Genomic DNA, 19,379 nt, shown 5'->3' on the forward strand with positions numbered 1-19,379 from the left:
GAGCAACTAAATGGAATTGCTTTTATAAATCAGTGTCACATTATGCATTCAGTGCACAGAATAGAAGCCCCTCTACAGTATACAAGCACAAAGTTTATGAATCTTTTGGGAACCAGTATGTGGCATGCTCTTGTTACATACACCATCCAGACTGTTGTTTAATACTAGCCCAGCTTTACATATCAAGATACGTTCTCTTGTGACTATCCTGTAAAAACATAAGAATACAGATGTCATTCGTGCCAAGACCAAGACCAAGACCAAGACCAAGACCAAGTATAATGTGTCAGGTGATTGCCAACAAACGTAAAAACCTATGACATAAGGAAGTTAGCTGATGTCATATATACAGTGATAAATCCCATTTTATGAGAAGTCTGGGGTGGACAGGGGGTCAGAAACACAGGATTTTCCCACAGGCAACTGATGTTTAATTCCTGTGTGAAATGCTCAGCGCCCTTAACCATGTGTTTACTATTGTGCTCAGCATGATAATGTTTATTTTAATACTAACCGAGTAGTTTTGTCCCTAAACATAATGAAACTGTGGTGTTCCATAATCGTACTCCTGATGACAAAAGTGCAGTACGCTTCCCAGGGGAGTGATCATACTGTATGAAGCATACAACTGTTACCATGACAACAAAGTTGACGTGTGTTATGGTTGTATTCTAAGGTAGGAACAAACAACATACATTATTGTTCAGTTTGGAAGACTTGGTGGTGCTCTTTCATTTACGCAGTTAGACCCCCATGTAAAACCATGCTGTGGCTAAATAGGAAATTAAACTGCAAATTACAAAGATTACAAGGTAGATGGACATACATAACAATGAAACAAAGCTCAGCAGAAACTAAAAACACTAAAGAGACTGAATGTGCCAGTGTCACACTCCTGCAGGTGGACAGGATAATGAAAAAGTATATTTTTCATTTGTTCCTAAAGTATAAATAAATTCAGGCTATTGGTTTCAGTTTACATGAAAAGAGACATGATAGCACTAAAGAGAGTCCCTGAGCCTATCACAACACCTCTGAAAGCTTTCAAAACCACACTGAGAGTCCGATGTAAAATGCTAATGCCTAAAATGGTTGTCAGGTTAGCAACAGTAGTTGTACACACTACATATATAGAGTAAGTAGGAACTATACAACTGACATACTCAGCTTAAATTTCCAAGGATCAAATTTGCCTAATACATTTCATAGAGCTTCAGCAATTATATGCATAAGCAGACGGCCTAATTTGTTTGATACATAACTAAACAGAGCGCTTGCACATCATGTTTATGTATAAAGAAGGTAAACACTATCAGGATCTACCAGTTTATTTATCCTGCTACAGTAAATCACCCAAAATATTCTTTTTCTTAGCGGGCTCCTTTTAAAGACACAGTGTGTAAGAAACTAACAAAAACAAAGAACAAAACCAAGGATGATTTAATATGTCATACATATATTTGCCAAACATTATCTATGATCTCCTTTGCCAATTATTAAAATAAGAAAAATGCATGAACAATTGTGCACGTTGCTGCTTTGCATAAATCAGAGAAAGAAAGCCAAGTAATACTAAGCTTGCGCATTCATTAGTGGTATTTACATAAACATCTTTGTTCATTCAAAGATAACTACAATGCACCTCTCAGCAATGATCAAATGATTAACTTGAGATCAAAGCTGCCCTCCACTGCCACAAGGCAAGACTGGAGACAGTGGTGGGGGAAAAAAACATAGCATTTCCTACAAAGGAACGCAACCAGCATGGGTCGCTGACTGCATTTCATTCATCCTTTTCACGCCATCACTTAGGCATGTCACTATTAGCCTGGATGAGCATGATTCTTCACTCTGCCTGTTAAAGGAATTTCCTTTCAGGTGAGGTAACACAACCTTACAAGACATGTTTCTCCATATATACACAACAAAAAGCAGAACTTAGTGTATTTAGGCTACAGTCAAACATGGTGCTGCAAGCCAACACCAGTATGCTTATGACTGCAGGGGTCAGATGCAAAGGACCAATTATCAGCTTAAAATTAACATCTTGCTGACCTTGCGTTTCGTTTTGTCATACAGTACATCTTGTGTCACACTAGTACAGCTGCCAAATATTATCTTATACACAACCATTACACAAAGGTGTGGTTGTGTTTAACTCAGAGTTACACATGCAAATATTAATCATCATCAGTAGTGGTATCTCTCATCAGCAAACCTAAAAAACATCTCTTTAAAAAAAGTTGTGTGAAGACAACACACAGAATACATTAATATTAGATTAAGTATTTCACCTTATTCTCAGTTTCACTTGGCTGTACACAAGACCTGAAGTATAAATGCATATAAATCCTCAAAGCATATTTCTTTGGTCTGTGTATTCAATACACAGTCTGCAACATCAATCTGGACTATGGGCATTTAATTACATCCATGACCAATTTGGGATGCTCAATTATGAAGAAAAGCATAATCACAATTATATTAAATATTGAAATCATTTAACATCATTTAACACCATTACTCATTGACTTTGGAAACACGGTCCTTTCACTGAACTTTAAAAATAGAAAACACCTTCAGGTGGTTATCTGCTGTTATTATGGTGTTATCTGGTGGTGCAGACAGCACCATGTAACAAATCTTGCACACAATATGTTTGTGATCCATGTTGGATTCCTCAAATCTAAACTGTTCCCAGAAAACAGAATTGGTTTCTTTTTTGCTGACCAAACGCTGCTGCTGCTCTCCTTCCACCATCTTCACTCACTGATTTTTAATAACACTAGATATCACACACACGACTGCTCCACTGACAGTACAGAACACAAGACAAAATAAACAAAACAGAATGTGGCATATTAATTCTTTTTCTCAATTACATTGTTTTTGTGGTTGGTGCCTAAATCGAAACCAAAATTGAACTGCACAGCCCTATAACCAATAAAGGAGCTGATACATCAAAGTCTTAGCAGACCTGCAACAAGAAGTGACACAAAGATGGCAACAAAAATCTAATATCTTCAAAGCATAATGTAGGACATCTCCGACTAAAAGCGGGTGAGAGGTCATTACGCTAACAGTCAGAACACTGCAATGATCAAAGCCAAATGTGGAATTTCTGTTCTGTTGTAAAACCATGTTGCTATGTAGGAACAAACCAAAAGACAAGGCTGAAAATGATATAGCAGCACCTTACATGTACAGACACAGGCTGGGAACAAAACTCACAGTACAGATGAGATTGCATGTAGTAGGGAAAAAAAGCACACAAAAAAGTCAGCCTTCTGTAGGTACAGTATATTGCAGGTCAGATGATGGTAAATAAACCAACTGATGGCTTACACCATGGACAATATTTGCTATGTTCTCTAAAATCCTTCATTATATTAGTTGGATAAGGTTTTTTCAAATATTTCTAAATGCATTTTTAAAAGTCCTTATGAAATCTCATGCAACAAGAAAACTTACACCACTCACACATTTCAACTCCACACCATGTAATAACTCCCATCTCTCCTGTTGACCTTTGCCCCCTCTTCATTGCTTGTCCTGCAGTGCTAAGCTCAACCCCTGACATTAGACAGAGATGTAGTGCAGCGTGTACATGTTTGGTGCCACAGGGAACACAGTGCTCCAGTACAGGTATTCTTTTTTGCACTTCACCACTGTTGCTTTTAATCTCCCATCTCTAAGCGAGCTGGGTTTTCTGTGACTCCTGCTTAGAAAGATACAGAGAGGCAGAGGGGTGATATGGAAAGAGAGGTAAAGGCGGGTTGACATGCTAGAGTTCGATAAGATACACAAAAAAGAAGCCTTAAGAAGATGCAGTGGAAAATGAACAGCGTGAAGATTTAGTCCAATACGATGAAGAGAAATGATAAAGGGAGATATCTGAATGTTTTCGATCCTGCTGTGAGCACCTGAAGACTTTCAAAAAGGCAAACTCTTAATGATGTATTTACTGAGTCAGCCATGTTGCTAAGCATATTGATTTTCATCCAGTCCCAAAACATCCCTTAAAATGAGCAAAGAAATTTATCTTGTGTGACAAAGCATGGTAGCGTAAAACTCTCTAGAATTTTCAAGTATGATGCTTGCATAATAAACATATTTTGCACACAGCACGCTGAAACGGCAATAAAACTATTTCATTACAATTTTTGAATGATGATGATGCAATACTTTTTAAAAAATGGTTTAGTGTGACAGTTGGAAAAAAGTTTCCACCTTGTGGCTTAATCCAACCTGCTTTGATGCAACCACACAATAAACACTACCACATATCAGCAAATCCAATGTACATCACTTCACCAAAAGATAAGGACAGTTATATACTGTAGGCTATGCGCTAAATGACTACATGATGACTTTCACTGTTTGCTTTGTTGTCATTTTATGAATAATTGCATAAGGGAAAGAGTAAGAAAACAAAACAGGAAAAGGGGGAAGGGTAGGAGCTCTGTACATTTCCTCCACACTGTCCTTTCTGCTCATCCAATCTCCATGACACTTGTGGTAATAAATCAAAGCTGAGCAGGCAGGCCACAACGGGATGGGAGCTTGCTGTCCCTTCCCCCTTTCCCTAACCTCTGATGTCAGTTCAACAAAACAACTGAACATCTGACAGTATCGAAGAAACAAACACAAGACTATGCTCATTATGGTCTGGATGGCATTTGGCTAATAAGGTATGCCCCAGCATTTTCAAATCTCTGCGGTGTCATTTTCATCCCTATAAAAAGGAGTAAGTGGATTTATTTATGAAAGGAAAGAAATTCAGTCCATCCATCCATCCATCAATTCTCTATACCACTCAATTCTCTGCTTCAGGGCCGCAGAGGGCCTGGAGACAATCCTCACTGACAATGGGCGAGAAGTGGGGTACATCCTGGACAGACTGCCAGTCTATCACAGGGCTGAAACACAGCGAAAGACAAACAGACTCACATTCACATCTACGGGCAACTTGGAGTCACCAATGGACCTAACCCCAACTTTCATGTCCTTAGACATTTGGACTTAGGTTCGAATGGAATTCAAACCTGGAAGCTTCTTGCTGTGAGGCAACAGTGGTAACCACCACTGTGCCACCTCAGCTGATGTTGTACTTTGAAATAATGTAATGCATGGTTTGCAGTTCTACACTCAAGTGTAGCACAGAAGCTAAGACTGATGCAGTACTACTGGTACATGAGTACATGAACCACAAGCATATTAAGAACAGAACTGAGTGTTGTCTCAGTCCAAAGTGATCTACATACTATACAGACCTATGTAATGTTTAGTTCGTATTAAAGTGTGAGATGAAAAAAGGAATAAGTAAATAAATGCACATGCCTGAGCCTTGATAATATGTGTGTGTACCTTCCTGTGTATTTGGTAGGGTCAGGGCTTTTGTAGCATCCTGGACCATCAAAATTCTCATTTTTAATAGGAGGGAAAAAACTATGAGGGAGAATATTGATGCAACAAATGTAATTCTGATAATAAAAATTCATCGTCTATGTAATTCAATTTGTTCATTTTGTTCTACTAAATTACACTGCAAATTTTTTAGGACGTTGGGTACAACATTTTATTTCACTAACAGAACTCTAGCAGTAACACATCCATTAAGAGAAAAGCTGTGAAGATGACCTAACCCCGCTGAACACAACGAACACACGGGTGACATCGAAATGTCTGGCTCTAGTGGCAGGATCTTAACACAATTACGGTTTAATTATAGTTATAAGGGTTTTCACATCCCAGTGTGTGGTTGTGCCAAGACACTTTGCTTTGCAGGTGTCTAACAATACCAGCATGCCATCAAAAAAAAAATATAAGGACAAGAAAAAAAAAAAAAAAAAAAAAGGGACATATTTCGTTCAATTTGGAATTCCTCATAGTTTCCTGGCAACAACATACAAATGGAAATATCAGTCATCTTCTAAGGGTTACAATAGATAAAGGGTCTGACAAAATGAAGACAAAGAGGACAGTACAAAGCATATACTGGAACCACTCTGCAAGCAAAAAGAAAACTTATATTATTTACTTAGGAAACATGTGCCATTGGTAGTTTTATTGATGGTGTGCATTTCTACTTAATCTTCTAAATTTCAGTTTGGTAGTGAGTACATTGAAATTTATCATGGATGCCCTTAAACTGAAGTAACAATTTAGTTTCACAATATGGTCAGCACACATGCTCACATTCATCTTGAGGATAAATGGTAAATTATTCAACGCACTGTCTTCGGCATCAACATAATGACTAATCATTCTCCATTTTCAACTATTTGCTCTCTAAAGCACACACTGCACACATGTCATGCCTTCCGTGTGTATTTCTCCTCCCACAACAGTAGACAGCCATGCACTGGAAGGGTGAAGCAGCAAATTTGCTAGTTGGCTGACTGGGAGGACAGAGAGGCCTTTCTCACCAGTCAACGGCTGTCCTTAATGAGAATAGAAAGTGATTTACTAGCTTAATGCTCCAGCCCTCAGCGTGCCTGCCCGCCTTTACTTCACGCAGACAGTTTAGTCGGCACTCTCCGTATAGAGAATGAAATTGAGAGCGGCCACAGAAAAAAACCAAAGAAGATAGTGAGTCAGAGTTGGGAAAACTGTAGTAATGAGACGTTCTCATGAATTCTCTCAGTACCCACATCAATGAGTCTTGCATCTTTGTATTTTCCATATAACAGGTTTTCTTTCATGCTGAGCCAGTACAGTTGCCATGAACTGATTGGAAACTGAAAAATATACAGCATTATGGGCCACTTTGTGTGGCTTATTTTACTGAACAAATCCACTGTGTGCCTTCTACTGATACACTGAAAAAAAAAGTTGCTTGGTTCACACACCAAAGGACCAAATATAAGAACATCCATCTTTCACATAATGCTGTGACATAAGTGAAAAATACGGAGAAAGCAAGGTAAGCAGGTTCATTCATGCATGTCCTGCTCTTCTTAAAAATCTCTGTTTGCTCTAAGGCAGGGGCACTTTCTCGCTATTATGGACTCTGTGGTTATCCAATCAATGATCCTATTTCCAAGATGTTTTTAAATGAATGGTTTTAAAAGAGACCACCTCCCTAACACTGGTGTTGGTATGATTCACTCAGTTACTCCAGACATGTCTGACTAAACACAAAAAAGAGGGGAATGTGATAGTTTCCTTGTAAGTTGCGAGGCCAAATCTTGACGGTGATGCAAAGTCTTGTCTGGTATTTTATTCAGAGAAACTTACACCACCATGTAAAATATAAACATCAATTTCATGCATATTTTACAGGGCCAAACTGCACTTCTTGTCTGGGGCGCCATTCTTTGGATATGCATGAAATTTAAAGTCATAATCACGTTTGACCACAAAACGGGAAAAGACAAGCGGAGGGTGAGAAATGTAAGAGTGGTACTTTCCCACATAGCAGCAGCTAAATGACACCCTATGATTTCGTTTCACCTGGATTAAAGGTTGGATGCTGGTCAGACAACAGTTACAAAGGAATCCAAAGCAGGTGACAGAAACAGGACAGGTGATCAAACGCCAGGGAGTGAGCGCATACATGAGCGCATGATTTAGGGCATGTAGCTCAGGGTGAATGAACACTGCCTACCAGTGTGCCTTGGCCCCTGTGCGCACCAACGTGCAGCTCGGTTGACTGGTTATCATGATGGAGGAGAAACACAGAAGCACAGCAGTTCTTACCGAGTGTGAAGTAGGGTAGAGCTGTGTTGTCAAGATCATCCATTACTGAAATTCGCCCAGGTAAATCTGTTCTAACGAATAACAGGAGTCGGGATTCCCCCCCTCCTCCTGCTCCTCCTCCTCCAGTTCCTCCTCCACCAACACCACCTGCTCCAGAAACACCCCCTCCTCCGACCACGCTCCCCGAGGCTCCGCCGGTGAAGCTGAACTCGTTCTCCCGGAGTACGGGCAGGGTAGAGACGGTAACGGTTTTCACCTCACATGGCGTTTCCGCGTCGCTTTCTTTGTCCCGGTCTTCGTCAGGCGTTGTCGCCCCTCTGTTTGTCTGGACAGTCAAGGTCCCTGTTATTAAGAGCCCCACGAGAAGGACGCGGAGGTGCAGCAGTAGATTCCTCGCCATCCCGCTCCTTGTGTGTGGTTCTCTCGCTTTGAGTGGGGCTCATAAGCTGTCCGTTCACTTATAGTACAGTCGCTGCAAAGGAGTCGCGTCCGTCCAGGAGGCGGCAGCACAGGTGTAGTGAGAATGACATCTTTCGACTCCTCACATTCATCTGTGCACACACCGGGGGACAGCAAATCACTTCGATATGTGTCCCTTTAAAGACAGATATAAGGTGGACTCCTGCTCAGACCTTTGCGCCTGCATTTATTTGTCAGAAGCCACCCAACACGTTTGTTTGTGGCAGAGGGAAAGAGTACATTTAATTGTTTTCAATCATGTTTTGGTGTTTGTTTTTTTTTTTTGTTTTTTTTTTTTTAAAGGAATCACTATGTCCGGTAGAATTTGGATAGTTATATAAACAAGCAGTATCTGAAAATGTAGCCACTTATTTACTTCGTATTTTTTATCAGCTCTCCTGAGGTTGTACATCTTAATTAGGTCTATAGGAAATGATCTGAGGTGGGAGAAATTGTCAAATCTTTTACTTAATAAAAATACAAATACCACCATGTAGAAACTCTGTTATATGTGAAACCATGCATTCAAAACTGTACTTATGTACATCAAATATACTAAGTACTCACTGTGCACAACAGCCCATTGTAGAACAATGTATTATATTGTATTATTGCCTAATTATTAGTAATGTACTAATACATATAGTGCTCTAATGTTGCAGCTGTAAAAGTAAGTACAACTACAGTAAGTTTAACCATAGGAGTAGCTTTTTCCATACTAACACTAAGATGTATTTGTTATATTTAATACTAGAAAATACAATACAAAATTTCAATAAAATCTGCTATAATTAATAGAAGCTTTAAAACACAGTTCAAGTAAAGTGTAAGTACATCAGAACTGCATTTAAGAATAGCTGTTAAATGCAGTTTAAAGTTTATTTTGTTACTTTGCTACCTTACTCAGCAGATGGAATTTGGTCGTAATAAAACTACAGATGTTCATACTTCCATTTTTTCTCAACTTTTTCTTGTCAGTTATTTTCCCATGGTAATGTTAAAGTTCAGGTTTTAAGTTGACTTTTGGAACTGAAAACAAAATAACAAAATACAAACACAGCTGAAAGCGATGTCACTGGTAAACCAATATAAGCAGACAGTAAGTTCAGCAGACAGACCTAAGGCTCAGTCTGTAAATTATCAGACAGACACACAATGCAGTTTTGTATTTAAATATTATTGATTTCTGTCACAAAGTAATAAGTACATCTCAGACATGTAAATACTATTGCCCCAGTAATTTTCTAAATGAGGCCTCACTTTTCAACTTATCATGCACTAAATGATTTAGCAGAAAGCACTTAGCAATGTATTTCCATTCACCTGTTCAGTGACACATACAGAACTGTCAACTCACTCACTGCTAAAACAGATCTTTTCCATCTTTTCTTTGGTGGCAAATATTAACAAAAGTTGATTTAGTTTACTACTAAAACTAAAGGTGCGTATTTATTTGAAAGACACAGGTTCAAAGTTTTGTACATTCACCACTCCCTGGAGCAGAGTAACCTTGGTGACCGCACCAGATATGAAAGCAGGCTGGTCCAGCACTGTAGAGTCAGGCATTGCAGTGCACTAACATCAACACTGACAGTTATTCACCACTAAATGTTATTGCTTCAAAATCACTTTTTCATGTTATGTCAAACTTTGAAAGGAAAAAAAATAGATAAACAAGAATGATATCCAGACAAAATTAAAGTTTGTCTTATATTCCTGTAATTTAACATTCATTCACTGTATTAGAAGTTTTTTCAGTCCCTATTTCCTTGCAATATACATGGATCATACCTACATGTAGTCTTTTCATTTTAATAATATACTCTTTTTGTTACTACTAGTAGTATTCTACCAAATATTTCAAGTATTATAATACTTTATCTTTTCCTGAAGGTGCCTCAACATGAACAGCTTTTATTCAGGTTTCCCTATCCTGGAGCACATCCAGCATTTCCAAACATTGCGGGCACATGAAAACATCATGCAGGTCTATGTGAATACATATTTGTCATTTTTTTAAAAAATTGAACATACTGTACCGATCACTCCAAACATGCTTATAAGGAAAAGTGTCACCCTCCCTCTCTGTCTCTCTCCATGGTGCTGAAATATTCAATTGCAGCGTGTGTCCCAGTACCCACACTTACAGTCTTGGGTACATTCACATGCTAAGCAGCAAGTAGGCATATGTGTTAATTATGAAAAAGGCTAGGCAAGTCTACTTTTCCAGGATACTAGAAAGCCATGTCCTTTTTTGTCCTGTATGCCGCTGCGCAATCATTTACTTGAGTGAGTTTGGATGCTGAGCGCTCGACTGCATGTGCATGCACTCACAGCCCCAGCCACAACAAGTAAAAAGGACTACATATCTACTGTGCATGACAGGAATCTCTCATCAAGCTGTCTTCTGAAAATACTGTTGTCACAAGTCTTGTTTTTAGAAATATAGTTGCAACAGAGGTATTAGAAGTTGCCAGATCTGCCAGCAGCAAATTGATGTAACTCGCATGTGATGCAGATTTACTCTAATACTGCAGTGCAGGCGTATCCTGTATTTCATTATGGTTTACTGTTACAAACTGGTTTCCAACACAAATAAGCACCTTGTCATGCTGGATGATGTTAATTTTTCTGAATGTTAACAAATATGTTAAATATTATTGACAATGAGACCATGAAAAAAAAAAATAATAATAAACAGTTATAAATAATGCTTCTTCTAAATGTATGAAGTGTCCAGTGATTCCCAAATTTGTAGGGATGTGTAACAAAACTAAAAAAGCTACTTATTCAGTCTTAGAATTTATAATTTTGACATGAGGCCTTTTGGGAGCAATTACGCAGATATTTTATTCATGTGCAAACACTATGAAAATTTTGGCAAAAGCTCAAATAGGATTAGCACTTTATTGTTTATTCCTTCAGCCACACTAAATATGTGTTTCTGTATTTGTAATTTCGGTTTATTGTTGGGTTGTTGTAGAATTGCTCTTAATACTCATTTGTATTTTTTAATAAAATAAGATCAGATTTTAAAAAAAGCATTTGAGCTCACACAAATGAGCTAAAATTTGCCTGAGCAATGGGGAAACCTCATTACCTAAGTGAGTCCCAGTGCATCTTTTAAATCCAGCACACAATCACCAAAAATATGTTACACAAGTCAGCACTTAACTTGCAAATACTGTACCGCCTGCTTGGGTATTAAAATAGTCTGTGTGTGTCTCACTTCATGATTTTACCATGGTTTGGAAAGATCTGAAACCAAGATGTTACAGAATCAGTCCTGATTTCTCACTTACAGTAGTAGTGTTTAGTCATTTTTAGCCAGTTTGTGAGAGTTGCTTGCCAAACAATTCATTATAGTGAGCTGCTTCTTTCCCATCATTTTCCTTGCATTTCTTCTGTCCATTTTAAGTGAGAGGAACTGTGATGCAAGTAGGTGATGAAAGCAGGGAAGTAGAATAAACAAAGACACAATGAAGACAAATGAGATGAACCCCCCTGTATTTGCTTGCAAACTCATGCTCTCTCCATGGTGCTATAAGACTCAACTCCCATGTCTCTGTTTCTCTGAAGACAGAGATTCTAAAGACACACATATCAAGTTCAATCCAAATCAAAGGCTGCATGTTTATTTTTATATTTTTTTTCAAATGCCATCATTTATATTATCACAGCACCAAGGGCATTTTTTGTGTGACACACTACTGCTATAAGTTGTTTGTGACAATTACAAATACACTTTAGTATCTATGTGGTTTTCTCCAGCCACCACACAAAAGTTCCATCATAGGATTTCTGTCAGAGAATGGGTAACAATCCTATTGATTTCCATTTCTCCCAATCCTTATTTACTGTATTATCTCTTTATAATATATTTTAAAAGCATATTAAAATCAGAGAGAGAGAGAGAGAGAGAAGTAAAGGGACCAATTTATATATTACACTTTTTACAGATTTGAAGTTTTTCCAATCATGCATAAATTATGCTACAACCTTCAGGTTAACTAGGTTCAAATATCTCAGTGGCTACTACAAACTGGCCAATCCAAAGTCTCTAGCTAAAATCACAGACATTTTATTAATTTGTGTTTAGCCTTTGGTTTCTAATGGGTCAACCTGATAGCTCTCCTATTCGCTATTTAAGGTTTGGGACTCCATTGTTGAAGAGCTAGTATCAAAGTAAACCCATTTAAGACACTTCCACACCTACAACAATTTGAATTTGGACAATTTCTCCCTTTCCTGTCTGTGTTAATTTGACATTTTAGTCAGTCTGTCATAATGATTTCCTGATAGAAAAGTTCACATTAGCCTAAAGGGCAAATCTGACAAGCTTTGCTGTCCTTCTAGTGAAAGTGCTGACACTGTGATGAGCTCTAGTGTGGTTTCATGGAGCATATGCCTTACTTTTGCAGACATGACCTCCTTTACTGATAGATTTCACTGAACACTGTCTGTCTTTAATGGGCAAACAGTAACAAGACATCAGATATGATTGATTGATGGTGTGTTCTTTGAGGTGGCGGAGAGCTGCAAGTAGCAACTTAAACAAGGGTATGGAAAGCAAAACTGCATTGTTATTAGCTGATGGAGAGCTTTTAAACAGTCTGTGGTTGGTTATATGAGATTTATTGCTCAGGAAATTGCTTCGACCTGAAAACCATGGCAGCCTCTGACTCTCTCAAAATTGAATTTGATAGACAACAAGCTAACGTCCAGTGCACCTAGACAGAGATGGTTAAACAGATTTCTGTGGCATAATGAGCGAAGGACCTGACCTTTTCCTTGCTCACTTTCTTCAGCAAGACTGGTAGTGTTGTTTGATGCGGGCAAAAGATTGAAAAATCTGCCTTCTGCTCTTTCCTTTGAGTTAGATGTTAATACTAGCCTTAAACATACATCATTCACTAATCCTTAAGTGGGCCTGTGCAAAGGTCAGCCATTGAAGACTGTGGATAAATGTGCATAGCTGAGGTGTGAGGCAGTTTAAAGACCTATGCATTTAATGCAAGCAACACCCATCACAGGTATAGATTATAGTTACAGATTAGAAGACTGCAGTGAGAATGAGGTGCCATGTGAAATAGTTGTGAGTGTGGGATATATTTATAGTAATGTGGCCAGGATTGGGCAGTCAGCATAATCTTTGCAGACTGAATGCATGATGATATGAATATGAGAAGCTATTATGAATGCACAAAACCTTTAATTTCCCAGTTATGATGCAGCTGAAAAAGTCACCTGTCAATGCGAATTAAAAATAAATAAATAAATAAAGGTTTTGAGGCAGGTGTCTACAGCCATGCTAGGTACTCTGAGGCTAATGTGTTCACGGTGACAATGCCAACATGTCTACCAGATTCATATCTTAGTTCAGATGTCATCAAACTACTATAATCTGATGCTGTAGCTTGTTCTTCAGGGGGGTAATTTGAGTAGAAAGAGTCCTGAGAGCTCTGATGTACTGGCAGTGCTTCCCTGTGCTATCTTTGTTAATTGATTAGTTTAAGTTATCTGGAGACTGCCCCAGTTCAGCAGGTGTAAACAGCAAAGACTTCCTCAATTAGAAACTGGGTTACACCTGGAGGACAAACCCACAACCATACACAACCACAAAATACACATGAGCACACAGCAAACATGATCTGACTAATTGGTTTAGTGGGTGCTGAGCACACGTTCCAGCAAATGTGTACAGGAGGCTAGTGATAAGTCCTTTTAGTTCAAAGTACTGAAACTTCTAATCTGTTCCCCTAATTTGTTGAATGATGTAACACATGAGGGGGTTGGACCTTGACAAATTTCATTGTTCCTCAAAATGGCTTCCATCAGCACTGATATAGCTTCTGAAATTAAGAAAGATAAGTGTGATGGGATGTAATTATGAGCATTTCAGTTCAATCTATGAATTCCTTTTCTTGAGTGAACATCTCAGGAATAGTTATGTGTGGTTTTACAGCAGCATCAGCATTTTGCCCACCAAAAAAAGGCATTCATTTTTGTTCTCGTCCTCTATAGAGGACATCAGGAGTTATTTTACAATAATGTTGGAGACAGTTCTGACTGAGGGACAGGTAAAACGTGACACAGGATCAGCAGGGAAGACTCAAGTGTGAGATGATAAGGACTTGAATGAAAAGTTCAAAAATGTTTATTCAAGTTCAAGACAGTGCTTAGCTCCAGTTGGTAAGCTTCATGATCTGAACATTACAAAAGCAAATCAAAAAAGGTCAGTGTTTTAAGGTTTCATGTGAAAAGTACTGTCCTCCAAAAATGACACTTAAAAATAAAAATTCTGTATCTATTTTATATTATATGCCATTTATTTTTCCATTTGATTAAACACCAAAACAGTAAATAAACCGTTTCAGCATGTAACATAACAGTTGAAGCATTGTTGGTTTATAGTGTAGTTATAGTTTTGCCAAGCAAACAGCAGTTCTGTGTTGTATTTATGGAATAAGACGTTTACATAGACAGCTAGTTGGCCTTTCTTACATTTCTGATTTAACCTTCTGTCAAAACTGACAAAGTTTTTCTGAGACACCAAGAGACCAGTCCCACTATTCACCGATATTTCATGCCTGCTGCAGTGGAACCATGGAACTGATTCATGTCTTCTACACTGGAGCCATGGACTGTTGTCATTCAAGGCCATGCCCCACCTCATTGATAGGCCTGTGGCTCCCTGACAGACTCCAAGACTTAGAAAATCTACCTCTGGATGACCCCACCCCCTGCTCATATCCTTCTTCATCATCCCCATTGAGCGCTGCCAGGTCAGCTGTCACCCCTGTTTACTGTCCACATCCTGGCCCACTGACTCACCCATCTGTTAGTCCCGCTGGTGATGGACGGGGTAGGTGGGACAGTCAGTCAAGGTCAGAAGTATGGCCTTGTTTCCATTACTCTGGCCTTGCTCCCTGCCATTCGTTTTAGCTTTCTCTCCTCTACCCCCCTCTCCCAGTGCACCTGTCACTAGCATAAAGAGCAGAGCAATATATTCCTCATCCTGTCCTGAGGCATGTTGTAACAAAATTTAAGCTCTTGCAGTTGGACTTTGAAGCATTAAGTTGTTCTAAGTGTTTATAGAGAATTAAAATGTCTATTTGGAAACAAACAAATTTTCTTCTCTTTTTTTTTCAAACACATTTTGGTGGTCTGAGTGTTTACTAGCCAAATAATTATAAAGTGTAAACAAAAAAAGGAAGTGCTGATAAACACTGACAATTTAACATTGGGGTTAAAGCACAAATTAAAAAAAAAATATCAGTATTTTTACTTGGTGTCAGCTATTTTATTGATTATTCTTAGCAGCCTACAGCTAAAAATAGCAGTATTTGTTGGGTTTATAAAATTGAGCAGCACTAATAATTAAACTTGTTTGATGCCCAATAATAATTTTTATATTATATTATTTATATTATATTTTTATATGCCCAAAATAATTTTGGCATATAAAAAAAAAGTCTGTCAACACTGATTTAATCATTTGGGTTTGAAGCTCTATGTTACAATGGAAAGATAAAGTCAGATTCCAAACTGAGAACAGAGATTAAAAAAAGATAAATTCCTGGACCAGCAGCACTGAAAATTAAAGCTCCTGCCACCAACTAAGAGTTTGTATATAGCTTTTACATCCATGTCATCTTAAATTATAATCCAATCACACAGTTATACTATCAGCCAAAGGTGATTTTTTATTCTGACATTCTAATGTTAAAATGCCTGAAATAGCGCCGGATTAAAATCATATCTTAGAACCTTAATACTGATATATTTATGCATTATTTTACTAATTATTAGGGGTGGATTTCATTTTAGTGTTGCCTGTGAATTGTCTTATTGTAGACTGTAACCAAACAAGAAAAATTAAGATATATTGGAAAGCAACTAGAAAGTAACAGAACTAGTCAAGGTTTACACTATTTACAAAGAGTAAATGACAAGAAAATGTGTCGTTTCTTAAGTACAGTATGTGCAAAATCAATATCTTCATGTTTAAAAGATCACAGATTATACAAAAGAAAAATCCCAATTCTGTTGACTGCAAATTGCAAATTCCCCTCTCACATTACTGTGTCATTCCATCATATTGGCTGGTTAACCTTGCTAATACAAATATTCCAAAGAGAGAAGGGAAGTGTAACCAGTGAAAGTTATTATCCAGCTACAGAAGCACATCCCCTGAGAACCCAACCTCACTGCAAACTGAGCTCAGCAATTAACAATACACATCCTAATGCCTACCTTCTGGGTCCAGATCAGGTTATGTAACTGGTACTATTGTGCTGATACAGAAACAAACTACTGTACAGGATTTCAAATGAAGGAGAGGGGAAGGACCTGAGTTACTAATGTTGCAGCTGAGATTATTAGAGAGCTACTGTATCTCTTTCATCTGGTCATGGTGCACTCTGGTATCTACACCAATGCCCCTGGCTCATCAGCAACGCCCCAGACCTAATTTGCAGTTCCTGACATGACCCTCCCACACATAGAATACTGTAAAATCTGTGCCTTCAAACTAATTAGATGGACACAGAATGCAATTAGAGCAACTGATAATTGATACTGCGGCTAAATATGTGCCTGAGAATATACTGGTTTGGAATAATTTCAAGGATGAGTTATCCCAGATCTCATTTATTTGCAGGTTCTCTCAAAAGCATAATAGTGATGATTTTAAGGTGTCAAAAGGAATGCTCTTTCACTCCCAATAGAACATGTATCACATTTTCTTTGTTTAATTTGTGCACAATTATGCATTTATTTCTGCTTACTTTCTCTCTGATTTTGAGCTAATGACGAAAACAAAATATAGTTTGACCAGAGGCTGGATTTTCAACCTCTTCTCATGAGCTTATCTCACAGACAGAATAAGCCAACATCTGCATTACAAATGTGTGCTCAGAGATAGAGAGAGCACTCATACCGAGAAGGATACTTAAGATGCAAAACATACAAGGCTGATACAAACCTGTTTAAGAGTCAAGAACAAACTGCAACTAGAATATTAGAATTGATGAAAATATAAAATATAATATAAAAAATATAAAATAAATAAATAAGTCTGATGAATTAAAAATGAAAAATTGCCCCCAAATAAAACTATAAAGCCCAGTGTCAATGTAAGTTATAAGTACTCATAGCTGTTTCTTATTAAAAACATTTTGAATATTAACTATAATTCCCAACATATTTCAAAGCTTTAAAGCTTTTGGTTGTGGTCTGCTAGTGCAGGACACGATGTCTAGTTGTTTTTGGACAATGGTTGAGAACCTGCAGAACAGACTATGAGTGAGTATATTGTACATCACAATTGCCTTTAATACTCTTGTTCAGCTCATGCACTGTATAAAAACATCTTCACAGTGACATAATCTAGATATATGCACTTTACATTTTGCTTGGATACCTGATCAGATACTTTCTTCAATATGTTACAAGGAAGACCATGTCAAGCTATGTTCATGTGGCTATAAATAGCAGGCAATAAATTAATTGTAAAGATGACTGTGGTGCAGTCATTTAGTGGCAGTAATAAACATCCCAATAGGGGAGACTGCACAATCAACACCAGAATAATGAATCAGTATTGTGTAATCAGCGCAGGATGCTGCACCATTAACCCCACCATACATTAGCGCTTAACAATGCTGCTTCTGTAGCTATAACACCGCTGCAACAACTGACAAGTGGAGCTACTGAGGAGCTGCAGGCACGTAGAAGGGACTGGCCCCCAGTTTGAAAGCAACTACATACATGTGGGCCATCTCCTCAACACAACACCGCCTGAGTCAAATGAAATATGTACTAAATCAAACACTTGATGTGCTGCCAGCCACTTCAACTATAAATATTACTATTGTGCTTACGTATGTGAACACAAAGCAAACAAAAACAAACCAAAACTAGGAAAAAATTGTAAATGAGATATACCCAATGTCAACTGCTCAGAGCACCACACTGGTTGACCTGAAAATGTGTTTTGCCAGTAAGAATGATTTAAACAACTTCTGCCAAGTCTTCTGCATACATCATGAAAGACAACTGTGTAACTACAATGGCTTTGGCTACAAAACACAAAAGGACAACACCAATACAGAGATGCACCGTTTTTTGTACTCCAAAGACATGGTTAGGTTGTGCATACCATATATACACTCTTATTTGTTTTAATATTGGTTAATGGAAAGAGGCAGAGAGAAAAACACTGGCACAGACAGCCAACATTTATTCTGAGCACTGTGCATTTGCAAATTTAATTTTACCATCCATTTTATATTCTGTAGAAATGCCAAATGTCATCAACAAGGGTGAGTTACATTATAAGGCAAGCGCATTTTCAGCTTAAGTCTTTCAGTAATACCTCATATGTATTTGTGTGTAAAAAAAAACAAAAAAAAGTCTCAATGCTATGCTTAAAAGATAAAATGATCAGTCAGTTTTAGATTATATATATATATATATATATATATATTTGGTGAGAAGATGGTCTGAAATTATATCCTTTTTCCAGCAACTGCAACTCAACTGATCAAGGCAATGTGTAGGGCATGTGGAAACTGCACACATGATTAGAAAATTATCAAATAAGACAATAATAAAACAACAATATTCTGTATTACACACCTGAGGTGTTTTCTCCTGCAAGTCTGTTCATTCTCTGTACATAACAAGAAGAAAGTGCCTCCTTACTGCAGTCACACTATATATACAGTATATGCATGCATCAAGCTATATTGTATATGATTCAGTAAAACATTAGCAAGGCTGAGTGGTGGGGTGAGCTCATTTGCGCTCACCCACCTGGAAGCTGGAGTTACATGGGCAGTGTGTTATTGTACCTAGTTTGTACTTGCTTAAAATGCAAGGCTATTAATGTGATACCATTATTTTAATAGGTGTGTAGACAAGGTCAGTGATCAGCTGTAACAACGAAAAGTGTGTGACTACAAAGTGCTTAAGTGTGGTTCCAGCATACATATTATGGTTGCATCACTGAGGATTTAAAGGTTTTCTCACATGCAACCAAGAGGGGGCAATGTTGTTCTGTGCTTAAACTAAACACTTCAGCCTGAGACTTCAGCCCTGAAAAATCTTTAGGGAGGGTTGACAAAAGAAGAAAATATAGCAAAACAAATGAATAAAACCACCAGAGAAGACAAAGTCTTGGCCAGAGCCAAATGACTTCAGGCAGCTTCATTTGA

At 37.9% G+C, this 19,379-nt stretch overlaps 1 protein-coding gene across 1 annotated transcript in view; it reads right to left on the minus strand.

The window, feature by feature from the left end:
- astn2 (astrotactin 2) overlaps window positions 1–8,101 on the minus strand; it is a 226,584-nt gene extending 218,483 nt beyond the window's left edge. The window contains exon 1 of the mRNA XM_026297778.1: window positions 7,702–8,101. Within this exon, the coding sequence (XP_026153563.1) occupies window positions 7,702–8,101 (400 nt within the window). The remainder of the gene's footprint in view (window positions 1–7,701) is intronic.
- Between the last annotated feature and the right edge of the window lie 11,278 nt (window positions 8,102–19,379).

This window comes from Mastacembelus armatus, chromosome 12, assembly GCF_900324485.2.
Source record: "Mastacembelus armatus chromosome 12, fMasArm1.2, whole genome shotgun sequence".
Taxonomy (NCBI): domain Eukaryota; kingdom Metazoa; phylum Chordata; class Actinopteri; order Synbranchiformes; family Mastacembelidae; genus Mastacembelus; species Mastacembelus armatus.